Here is a 13,402-nt window from a genome sequence, read left to right as displayed (position 1 = left end):
AACTACGAACGATGATACCCCAATGAGGTGGAGCACCATCTTGTTGCAAAAAGACGTGTGGCTGCAGCTTTTCTAGTTGTGGAAATACGAAGTTTTCCAACGTGTCTAAGTATACGACTGATGAGACATGCTTGCCGCTACCTAGCGTACAATTGACTATCGACTTGATATTTTCAGTAGAAGTTCATTGACAAGGGTCATGAAACTTTTTGAGTCTATCTAACCATTTATGTTATTAATTTTAATCTATCTTTATTATTTTATGAGTTATTAAACATCAAAATGGGTCCGGGACTTAATAAACACCCTGTATAATTTGTATCCTACCACTTTAGCTCAGAAAAATATTTGTGTTTTACCGTTTCGCCAAGCACCCCTTAGCGATGGGGTAGCCAGCTTGTTGCCCTTCGTAACCTTGGATGCATCTTTGTGATTGCGGTATCCATCACCTAGTGTTATCTAATTGTATTGGCTAAAATCTCATGAAACGAGATTTTCTTATAGCTGTTACAGGGCAGCCAACTTTGAAAGCTTTTTGTAAAAATCTATTATAGTGGTAGATATGTTTTAATGTATTATTTTTTATTCATCTAAACTTATTTTCCACACTGCTACATATAAATGATTCAGAAGTTCATATGCAACGCCACATTTTTCCAGCTCTAGAGCGGTGAAGCTTTTAAAATGTGAGCAAAATTATCAAAAATTCTGAAAATTTTGGTTTTTTAATGTCTACCACTCAATAAAATATTTTCCAAAAAGCGTAGTAGTTGACAGCAGAGATGCCAACTTGCTCCCGATAGCAAATATATATTTTAAAGTGGTTGTTTATCAATTGTGATTCTTGGTTTAATAAATTCAACTTAGTAGATTTTTATCCACCACTATTTCTAAATAATTCGTAGGCTTATATAATCATCACTTGTGTAGTACCTATGTCATGCTATACCTTTTAAAAAGCAAGCAAAAATAGTCAAGTATTTCCAACATTTACTTTGTAGTTATATACCGTTTTTTTAAAAATTATTTTGGCATGTCCGGAGCAGTTGGCATCTCTGTGATAGGCCAGCTATTAATCAGATTCATTTAAATATTCTTGTGATAACGAACAGGTGTAATATTTTATTCTTCATAATTTTGTTACAATTCATCAATTTTTTTAAGGAACCGTATGAATCCGGTTCCTTTGTACTGAACTATACAAAATATTGTACAAATCTAATAACAAAATCGATCATAAAAATTTCAAAAAATAATTAGATATAAATCGTAATAAATTTCATAAAAAATAGAACGAAACAATTTCAACAAAATAACAGAGAATAACTCGCCACACACATTTAAATTGAATCCGTTCGTTTTGAGGTATAACACAGTTAACATTTTGCTTAAAAAATCTTAAAAGATCTTGGCAAAATGTAAACATAAATTGCTGGTAACCATTTTCAGAAGAGCACTTCGAGAAAACCGTTAAAACATTCATAATTATAAAGTCATAACAATTCATATTAAGAAGTCATAACAATTTTCCTTATCAGTGTCAGCAGTAGGTAAAAACCTCCGTGTGCGTCTTATACCAGTCCCAATAAAATAAATATGAAAATCCAAAAAGATTCGATACTGAGAGTTATTATCAATGCACTTTCTCATGAGCGTAGCCATTTTCTTTTTCCACTTGGCTAAGACGTTTGGAATGTCGAGTTCGAACACCATTGCTTTGATGATTTTCTTCCGTTGAGGTCATTTGTTTGGATTTTGTTTCTAAATCAATCTTTTTCTGTTTGTTGTATGTGTTGCGATAAAAGTTGATGAACATGACCATAAACAGGAGGGCATGACCCATGACAGCATAAGCAAATCCTTTCTGATAGCCACAGTCATAGAAGAGAGGCACCATTGCGTGGACAAATGCGAGTACGAACTGAACCTAAAAAATGAAATTAAAAAAAGTTTAGAGCGAGTAGTTAATAAATCTAGAATATTAGAACAATTATAAATTGTTATAAAAAAGGAGGTCGTATTAAAATAATTCGACAAAATTATTTATTCAATTCACTTTAAAATATCGTTCTCTGCTTCAGGTCAAAGTCAAAATTACGGTCTGTGGATGAATGAATGGTTCCGCCCTATAAACGGGTGTGGCAGAAATTGAATTCTTGGCTATAGATGGCGCAACTGGAAAACAAGAACAATCGCACACTTTGCCTTAATGGTATACGACGACAACAACAACAACTTTAAAATGTATTCGATTTTTAACCGTTTAAACGCTGATGTTCTAATTTTGGAACATGGCTTTTTCCCAAAAGACAAATACTGGTACCTCAGTTATTTCATTGTTAGCATTTATTCTAAATAAATAATGCATGCTTATCTACCAATATTATTTAATAATATACTGTTGTTGTTGTTACACACTCCCCTGGAGAAGGAAAGCCTAGACCAGGTCCAGAAAGGCCCCGTCGCGTCAGTTCCCCATACATCTGCAGAAAGTCCCGATCAACCAGCAGCTGCCTAAAAGAAGCGCCAAGGCAAAAAAGAAGGTGATCAGGACTAGCAGGTTGTGAGCAGGAACAAGGTTGGAAAGTTTTCTCCCCATTTTGAAACCTTAAACACTTAAGATAGCCACTACGAAATCTGGCCATGGCCTATTGGAAAGGCCGAGGGCAGCAGCATGTTAATGATAGGCCAGGGCAGTTGCCAGCATACCATTGATGGGATGGAGTACGGCGCCACACTGGAAGCAAACGATGTGTTCCCAGGGAGTGGATCTCAGTGGGAGTAAGACGGTTCAAACAGTCCATAGGAATATCACAGCCATTCTTGGCGAGCACATCGGCTGTCTCATTGCCATTTACCCCGACATGCGATGGGATCCATTGGAGGCTTATTGGTGTCTTCAGGCCTATCTCAGATAGAAGTTTCATAGTTTCCTGGCCAGGAATATCAAATATTTCCGGCAAGTTCAAATTTAGAGACAAATATATAATAATATACTAAATTATATATTTGGTTCTAAATTTTAATTGTTATTCGTGATAATATGAATTTTAGCCCGATTACCGCATTCTTATGCTCAGATTGCATTATATCTAAATTCTACTAACTTTATCATACACAAACACACACAGATAGGTTATAGGACTACGGCGAACCCGGTGAAGGAGCAACCCTGTAGGGTCCGATCCGGGAAAGCCGTAGTACTATTAAATTTAGTACAATGAGCAACCCGGTACAAGCTGTGGTCTTGCCAGGACGACCGGGTCACTGCTTTAGCAGAAGTTCACAATATTCTTTAATGTAAATAGTTTTAGTATGTAAATATTTCAGTATTGCTCTTTTCACTTCATTTACTTACTTATTTGTTTTAAACACATGTTTTGTATATAGCTAACTTAATCTTACTTTCATGTAAATTTATCATTACTGTTTTTCTTCAATTTCATGCCCGACTTATAGCGCATATTGTGTTATTTGACAACTAGTTCCTGGCTATACCTTTTCTTTTGTTGTTTTTGACTACAGGGATTTCCCCAATTTAAACTAGCATATGACTTTAATGATGACTTTTACTTATATATCAAACAGGGGCGCTTCGCGCCAAATACCGAGATTACACAGATATCCAGTATCCGTTAATTGTTATACATTTATACCAAATTAATTGTTAAATGAAATATCTACTTAATTTAATTATAAATTTTGCTTTTGTGATAGTTTAAAGAAGTGCATTCGGCATATAAGAGTTCAGTCACAAGTCTCTATTTGAATAAAATTTCATCTCATTCAAGTTACGTTCGTAGTTAACTTTTTCAACCGAATACTTCCAACGCATATTGTAATCGAAGCTTTCATTTTTAAACCAATCAAATTTGTATTGATTGGCAATCAATTAAATTATTATTACTCTAGTCTTTCACATTCAAAATTTATTGCACCATTCTCAAACCACGTATGGAACACGTATCATTATAATGAGCCAATTTTTTAAAGTTGATGGCAACCTCTAAAACTTCGTTGTGTGAAAAGAACATTTTCAAGTTTCGCATATAATTCTCTCTGATTTTCTTGATTGATATACATCCCGCTGTCTTGCCTCCTTTAAAATGAAACGGAAGAAGGCCAATTTGTAAATTTCTTTACATCAATTTTTGTTCAAATAAAATTATATTTTGTAAAACTATACCAATATCAATTTTTACCGGCATTTGCTGAATTTATCAAATGCTAAGCTTCAGTTTTTTCTATGCATTCAGTAAAACTTTATTTTAGTGATAGCTATGTTTATATTTAAATTTATTATTTTTTATTCATTTAAACTTATTTTCCGCACTACTATATATAATTAATTTAAAAGTTCATATTCAACAACACTTTAACCCTTTCTAAAGCCGTGGTAAGTATACTTACCACCAATTTTTAAAGTCTATGGTGAACTTTTTTAGCACTTTAAATTTAGGTTTCCATTTGTTAATAACTTCAGCTTTCTTGAAGTGCGTTTGAATAAAATTGGCAACCATTTGTTAGTTTAAGAAAACGTATTAAAGTTATAAAATGCATTATTCCATTTGAAGATTGTAGCATTATAAAATTTATTTTATAAATAAAGAAAAATGAAAGTCAATAAGTTCCTAATAGGTCGTGTTAAATGTTCTTACCACCAAAGAAATGGCATTTTTATAAACTAAATGAGTTTTTTTTTCTTATATCAATTACTATTCCTATAACTATTTCAATTCCAAAAATACTTTAATTTACCTTTGCCAGAAATAAATTGCCCATAAAAGGTTAATTCAGTCCTTTCGTGGTGAGGCTTTTATGATTTTTCAAAATTACCAAAAATTCTGAAAGCTTTGATTATGAAAAGTCTACCACTCTATACATAAAAAATTTTCAGAAAACGTAGTAGTTGGCAGGCCTGCGAAGGTATAGGCGACGTTGCTACATCTCACTAATCGCCCCTCAACAGGTAACACATTCTGATCCAGTACCTGTTAACCTGATTAAGCGTAGGATCTATCGTTTATTTCTATTCATTTTACGTAACTGAATCACATCTAAGAAATAAAACTGAGAAAGTTTCATGCGGTGAGTTTAAAAAGTTAGAATTTGTGATCAATTGCGAACTAAAGATAGGGAATTCCATCATAACTCAGATGACATCGGAATGTAAGACAGTGCTTAGATTTTTATTTCTAGGAAAGACATTTTCTGAGTAATTAAATAAGAATTCTTAAGAAGATTCACTTACATTAAAGAGATGCGTATAACTATTTCTTTCAATAAATACCACAAAAGTGGGAAGGTGAATCGTGTATATTGTTATCAGATATCTCATTAAATTCACTCCCTGTGGTTTTTTTTTTTGCTCTAATGAAGGTGAGTGAAGTTTGCGGTTTCCAAAACAAGCATTTCTTCAAGGGTTTTTTTAAAATTCCAATCATTGCTTATCTCTAGCTGAAATAATCAGGTCTGAAATAATAGTTGCTCTATTCAAAGGGGAAAAACCACTGATGACTAAGAATGATTTTAACTTAGAAATACTAATCAGGAATTATGTTACGTATATACAGTTTATGCAAAAAATTATGGAAACACTTTTATATTGATTCTATATACCACAATCTTCCTTTCAGCGGCTTTGTGAGAGGATACGTGATAAAACTGAGGGCACAATTTGAATAATCATGACTGAGGCTTTTAGAAATGGTGTTCATGCAAACTTCGGATTGACCGAAGGAAGGGTGACAATTTCGCTGCTCGAACAACATGGTAACACTAACGTATGATGGTGCACGGCTTCCAACAAGAACAATCAGTAATAATCAAGTAAAAAGAGGTCAAATCGGGACTCCAAAAACAGCGATTTTTTTTCTAAATCTAGCAACCATGTCACTTTCTTTTTAAAACAATAAATCTATTGATAAGTAAAACAAGTTTTCGATTCAAGGTGGATCTAATATAAAGTGACCACATTTTTATTGAGACAAAGCGGAACAAATGGGAGGAAATGAGAATTACAATTTTGTCAAACTTTCAACTCGCACAATATATATATAAAAATACGAATAAATGTTTGCAAAAGTATTTTCAACATCAACTGGAAGTAAGTCAGATGCTGTTTTGAATAGTATAGGTTTAGAATGTGCGCTGCACAACCTACTCCAATATTTTTTTGCTTCAAATGTTCGTTAAGTTTCGTAGAAACGTTATTGATGCCTCTTCTAGCTTTTCCTCCAAAATTTACGTTAGTGTTATCAGCACAATGGGCAATAATTTTATTGCTTAAATTATTCTTTTTTAAAATAGTACTTATTAAATCAAAGATTATTTGTGAAGTTTCATCAGGCAATGAAACAAAATCTAATATTCTAATTTTAATTCCTGTTTCTGGATCAAAAAATCTAACACCTGTGAGAAATAATTTTAAATCTTTGTGGTTGGAAGCATCAGAATATATGGACATAAATGCGCATTTTTCTAATTCTTTCTGCAATTGTGAAAACGAATATGGTGAAAAAACATTACAAATAATTCCTTCGGTTTTTGTTCTTGCACATGCATATTTTTTGTCGTATAATGTTTTGATCACTTGCGACGTACAATCCATTGATCTGAAACTTTGATTGTGGTTTATGGTGCGGAAAACAAATAGCCCTTCCGCTAATGCTAGCTGTTTTTCCGTGTTGCTAAAGACTGCGAAAAAATTGTTCCATTTTAGATGAGGAAGCGGCATTATTAAAAAATCTTTTGTGCCTCTTTGTCGCTAGATGTTTAGTAATATCGTTTTTTCCACCATGTGAGACCGAAAATTCAGCATTGCGTTTATCGCACCGTACCATATAGTCTATTTTGGTACTTTTAATAAATGGAAATTCTCTGTTTAGCTCTTCATTAAATTTACATCCTCTTTTTTCACTCATCTTTTATTTTGTGGGTAAATACTAGAAATAAATAAAAAAATTATTACAAAGGCTAAAAAAGAGTATTAAATTTTACCTTATAGACCGTTACTTTGTGGCGACTATTGCTCAACCTTTGTCAATCAAATAATGAGTCACACCGAACGTCAAATTGAAAACAACAAACCGCACTGTCTAACGGCAGTCCGCACTTATCTGAATTAATCCGAGACGTAAAGACAATGATCGCACACCACCGAGTAAATCTAACTTGGTACATTGCCTAATTTAGTTTACTTTGCACGCATTTTATGTATTTTTTATTTCTTTATATTCACCATAATACTTCATAAATAATAGGAATATATTTTTACAGTACATTTAAAATAAGAAATGCAGATATTTTCTAAGAAGCGGGACATTTTTTAAAATTGGCGGGACGCGGGACAGTCTACCAGAAAGCGGGACTGTCCCGCCAAACTCAGTTGCTAGTAGCAATTCCGTAACACAAACTGTACACTTAACTCCTTCATAGGGATAGTGGTCTCTAAAAATAACTTGTTTTGGTTTTAAGGCACGAATGAATTTTCAAAACATTTTGCCACCTTTTCGATATCAATTCTCCACTTACCATTTGAATAATTGTGAGGTACTTTTTCCACCAGAGGTACTTTCGCATTCCTGGACCAAGTGCGGCAAGACAGTAGTATGAATACATGATTGTGTGCACAAAACAATTTATAAACGGGAAAAAGGCATTACTTCCTCCTGCAATTAAAATATTGATAGTTATAGAGCCAAATAATTGTTATAAAATAATATGTAAATGAACAAGACTAATTAAAAAAAATTATCAGACCCAATTTCCGCAAGCAAAATATGTTTTTAAAGGTATGTAATAATTTTTATTATCACCACAACCAAAAATAATTAAAAATAAAAGATGTTCCACAAAAATCTCCCATAATATGTATTTTTAAAATTCTTATAAAAATTGGGGGGGGGGGAGTTCACATATGGGGGCCCACTTATTGATATTCAAGTGAGTAGAAATATCCTCGACTTGTCCCCTGGCTGGAATTTTAAAAATTCGATCGAGTGAAAAAATTGGAATTTTTTTATATTAATATACATTTAAAACAATTTATTAATTTAAAAAATTCGATCTCCTTCCCCTTCCGGCAATAACACATGTCTTGATGCTAATTATATTTGACTTTCCTCTCTGTGATTTGTCAGATTTTGATAGCGTTTTTGCTTTTTCCTTGCTTAAATATTAATTTGCGATCCCATACGTTTACATTCTTTTGATTTCATTTTTGATTTTATTAAATATATACACGTTTATAAAATAAACTCTTTTAACTGAAACCTTTTCATTGAATGAAAGGTTAAATACCCTACCATTTTTGCTTATAAAAGAATATTTTGCATTATTGTAAAAGAATAAGAAAAAAAATATTTTTGCGAATTAAACTTTCAGGTAGATCAAACATTTATGATATTGAAATTATAAATAGCTATCATTGAATTACAATGGTGGTGGTGAAATTTTTCCCCAATAAGATTCTTCAAAGGTGGTATGCTTGAAATAATGGCAAAAAAATTTATTCGTTAATCAAGCGATTCCCAATTTTTTTTTTTACGGTAACCCTAAATAATCAATTTACGGAATCCTAAATAATCGATCCAACTATATAAATAAAGTTTATTAGAATGTCATAACCTATAAAAGACTATTTTTGAATATTTAATTAGAGATAAGATGATCTTTAGCTTGTTTTATTGTCAATAATCTTAAATTATATTTTTCGTCAGACAGTTGAATTTTCAGTTATTGCGTTATTCTCTAGTCTTAGTTATGAATTTGTTTTTGGTGTGTCTACATAAGCTGAAAATGAATAAAATAACACTTAGACAGATTATGATTAATTTCGAAATGAAAACTTAAAAGATTATTAGAGAAACAAATATTTTTTTATTAAAGATATTAGTTAGGTATTTCATTTTGTTACTAATGCAATGTTTTCCTAATTTGTTCAATGTATTGCTATTTAAAATATTATATTTTGTTGTATAAAATGAAATTTCTTATTATAAAATTCTAATTTCTTGTTATAAAATTCTATTTCTTCTTTCTTAATTTTACTTAAAGGAACTTCATAATGACAACCGAAAGGTAAAATAAATTATGAATAAAGATTGGATTTAAATATAATATGAGGTTTCAGAATTTACCACTGGTTATAAAAAGTACTAACTACCGGAACGCCTTTAGCTCTTCCAAGGAGAACTAGGGTTCCACTTATCATTGTTGTTGTTGTTGACGTATTGGGGCAGAGGGGGTGTGATTGTTCTTGTTTTCCAGCGGCGCCATCTATGGCCAAGAATTCGACTTCTGCCACACCATACGTCGCACCCGTTTATAGGGTAGACCCATTCATACATCCATTCATTCAGCCCCCCCATGCTCCTGTAACAAATTATATCTCTAGGGCAGTGTTTCCCAAAGTGTGGTACGCATACCCCCCTGGGGTACAGGAACAGCTTAGCGGGGGCACGAGTTTAGGGGTTCTTATGCGAAATATCTTGCAACAAACGAAAATTTCAATTTTTTTTTTTTTTTTTTTTTTTTTTGAAAACAAAGTCAGCCATGAAAATTTACGATTACGTATTTTTCTATATTGCAGAGTTAGCAGTTAATAATTAGTAGTGTCAACAGCCAGTTGTGATTTTTAACTTTCGTGCAATTTTTTTATAGTAAAAATTCACTCATATTTTTATTAGTGGTCCACAGCGTTACGAAAAATTTAGAAATGGTACACAAAAGTCATAAGTTAGGGAAACACTGCTCTAGGGGTACATAATTGGAGATTGATCGTTCTCTGATTCATGTCAAAATTACGTTCTGTGGATGATTGAATGGGTGTATGAATGGGTCCGCTCTATAAATGGGTGTGACATATGAATGGAGCAAAAGTCGAATTATTGACCATAGATGGCGCCACTGGAAAGCAAGAGCAATCGCACCCCTTGCCTTAATGGCCTTCGACAACAAAAACACTAGTTCTAATTGTAATAAAAATATGTAATAATTTACCTGCACCAAATTTCATGCCTATCCAGATACCCCAAGCAACTAATGAATGATGAATAACATGAAGAGCAGATATGTGGTTGAACTTTTTACGAAGAACAAAAAATATCTGAAATAATTATAAATTTTCTCTAAAAAATCTGCCTTAGAATAATACTTTTGATATGTTAATAAGACTACATGAATATTTAGTAAATAATAATATTATTAGAGAATTATCCAAATTTAGCTGGTGGAAGAAAAAATAGTAAGACACAGTTTTAATCAGACAAAAATTCAGATTTTAGTTAAAGGTAGCCGATATTTTCATAAGAACCAGTATTTTTAAAAGTACCAATGTTTTCAAATTATTAATTGATAAAAAAATTGCTAGGAAATATATACACGAGGATTTTCTATTAATTACATTATAACTAGACATTACTAGGTAATTAACTAAGTAAAAAATTGCTATTAAAATTTTCGAAAATGATGCAATGAAAAGTACCGATATTTAAAAGAACCAATGTCTTTAAATTTTATAATAAAATAAAAATTGTGAAAGGCTTTTATCTTTACACTACTATTTCTTGTAAATTAAAATATCCTACATTACTTAAATATTTACATTATTGGTTAAATTAGGTAAAAATTAACTATAAAATATCATCTAATACAATTTAGCAAATGTAATAGAAACACAAAAAAAAAAAAAAAAAAAAAAAAACAAGACGAAAATATCGAATTTTTATTTAAAATTACCTATACTTAAAATTTAAAATATATTAATAAAATTATGAGGAAACTATAAAATAATATCAAGATATTTATAATAATCATAATAATTAATAAATCATTATGCGACGATTTCTAAAATATTAATACATTATGTCTTTTACGAAATTAAATATTATGGAGAAAAAAATTAAACTCAAAGCTTACCGTATCAGAAAATTCTGCTATTTTTAGTAAAAGAAACCACCATCCTATAGAAATCATCTAAAAATTAAAATACATTTTTTTAAAAAATAGATAATTATGAGCCATAAATTAATAAATGTTTCTATAATAAAATACAACGTTAAGAAAACTGATGAGCATTTAAAAAAAATTCAAATTTAATTTCTGACAAAATTTTTAAAACGAAATTTATTTAAATTAAATTTTTACAACAATATTTTCTTTTAAATTATCATAAGAGGGAGAAAAAGGATAACATTCCAGCCAATCGTGTTTTTTTAATTGACCGGTTAATTAAAAAAGTGAGAATTTTTTTTTTAATACTCAACTCTTTTGCATACGTTGACAGAATATGAAATCAAAGAATAAAGTAATAGCGAAGAATTAAAATTCTCTATGCAGAGAATTTGTATATTTTTGCAATAATTTAATGCAATAAAACAATAGCATAATATGAAAATCCTGTATATATTGCTACTATATAACTACTCCTTATTTTATTTTTTTATAATTTTTATAATCGACGTTGAACAGCCGACCCAATTTTTGGTTTTACGACTCCGTAGCCTTGTAATTTTGAACCCAATCCAGAAGACAAGAGAACTCCTGGATCAAGTATTGGGAGAAATTTGCCTTCGTGGAGGACTTTTTGATGAAACTAACCCGCATTTGTGTTACATGGAGAGGAAGACCACGAGAACTTCCCACGGTTAGCTTGACGACAAGGGGACTTTGATCAATGATCCATCTACCACTGAGGATATTTCACGCCAGTACTGTGGTCGGTGCAAGCCGGATGCGGAATTCGTATCGATTAGCCAACGGCGAGATCGAACCCCGGTTCACCTCATTGGAAAGCGAATGCTTTATCCCCTAAGCCATCGCAGCTCAGCTACTCCTTATTCAACAAATTTTACTATTTAATTCGCAACCGATTTATTAGAATTTTTGCAGAAAGCATCCCTGCGTTTTATAAAGTTTTCACGAGAGCAGTGGTGGCTGAGAGGATAAAGCGTTCGTCTTCCAATGCGATGAACCGGGTTCGAATCCCAGCGATGGCTTGTCAGTATGAAAACCGCCCCCGGCTTGCACAGATCACAGTGCTGACGTAAAATATCCTCAGTGGTAGACGGATCATGGGTTAGAGTCCCCCTGCCGTGAGGCTGACCGTGGGAGGTTCTCGTGGTTTTCCTCAACATGTAACACAAATGTGGGTGGGTTCCATCAAAAGTATTCCTCGAATACAAAATTTTTCCTCAAGACTTGACCCAGGAGTTCCTTTGTCTTCTGGATTGGGTTTAAATTGCAAGGCTACGGAGTTGAACATTATTAGTTGTAAGCCCAAAATCGAGAGGGTGTTCAACGACGGTTATAAAATAAAATAAAAAGTTTTCATGAAAGATAGTAATAACTAAGGCCCGGATTTTGATGACATTTGCATTTTTTTTGCATTTTTGGACATTTTTTGTCTTTTAGAGCATTTTTTTAGATTTATAGGGCATTTTTCATTAAATTTTGGGGCGTATTTTGCATTTTAATGCATTTTTTAAAGTTTTTTGTTAATTTTTTCCAATTTTTATTATTTTTTATCAATTTTCATTATTACACTGGCTTCCAAACAATGAAGAAAATCTATAGAATATTAACAGGTGAAGCAAAATCTTTTCAAATTGAAGAAGAATTGTCAGTAAGTGAGACCGTCTTTTTCAAGTACGCATCTATAACATCAGTAGACGTTGAAAGGAGCTTCTGCAGGAATGAAAATTTACTTTCAGACAAGAGACGCTCGTTTACATTTCAAATTATCAAAAAAGATTTAATAATCCAATGTAATTCTGATATTTAGTAATATTATGAGATGGAAGTTGTTATATCATTAAAGTTTCTATACAAAATAAAAATATTTTGGTGTCAATATATTTTCCTTTTTTTGTTATTTTAGGATGTAACACATATTTTTCAAACTTTAATGAACGTAGAACAAGTATTGCATTGCTTTATATTTTTTAAATGACTTATAATAATTTTAAACAGCAAAACATTTTTTTAATTCAATATTTTTACTTTATTTAAGGCATTTTTTGCACAATTTTTGGATTTTTAAGGGCATTTTTTGCCCTTTTTAAGGGCATTTTTTGCACTTTTTAAGGGCATTAGTTGAGATTTTTTAGGTCATCAAAATCCGGGCTCTAGTAATAACTAATAACAACAAAATTAAGGGCTTCTTCACATTTTTTTCCTCCCGGGGACTTCAGAGAGTAAAGAGTTAATTTTTAACTAATTATAACCATATTTCTTTTATGTGCTTTCGTTTAGAGGCAGATTTTCTAACTAACTATTATTAATTTTTATTTATGCACGTTTTTAATGCCACCAATAAAAAAAAACATTAATTTTTTAGCTATAAACGCTCTTAAATTAGGGCAAAAACAATCGCTTTGTTTTAACGCACAGATGTTTAAAA

At 31.7% G+C, this 13,402-nt stretch overlaps 1 protein-coding gene across 2 annotated transcripts in view; it reads right to left on the bottom strand.

Annotated features, from left to right (window-relative positions):
- Positions 1 to 1,096: 1,096 nt before the first annotated feature.
- LOC107445008 (very long chain fatty acid elongase AAEL008004) overlaps positions 1,097 to 13,402 on the bottom strand; it is a 49,164-nt gene continuing 36,858 nt past the window's right edge. For both annotated transcript variants that reach the window (XM_043042237.3, XM_043042239.3), the window contains exons 5-8: positions 10,921 to 10,977; positions 10,003 to 10,108; positions 7,534 to 7,670; positions 1,097 to 1,927 (exon numbers count right to left, since the gene is read on the bottom strand). In XM_043042237.3, coding sequence (XP_042898171.1) covers positions 1,634 to 1,927; positions 7,534 to 7,670; positions 10,003 to 10,108; positions 10,921 to 10,977 — 594 coding nt within the window. In that variant the 3' untranslated portion in view covers positions 1,097 to 1,633. The remainder of the gene's footprint in view (positions 1,928 to 7,533; positions 7,671 to 10,002; positions 10,109 to 10,920; positions 10,978 to 13,402) is intronic.

This window comes from Parasteatoda tepidariorum, chromosome 5 (assembly GCF_982258835.1).
Source record: "Parasteatoda tepidariorum strain Cologne lab strain chromosome 5, Ptep-v5.0, whole genome shotgun sequence".
Taxonomy (NCBI): Eukaryota; Metazoa; Arthropoda; class Arachnida; order Araneae; family Theridiidae; genus Parasteatoda; species Parasteatoda tepidariorum.
This window is presented reverse-complemented; position numbering and strand designations above follow the sequence as displayed.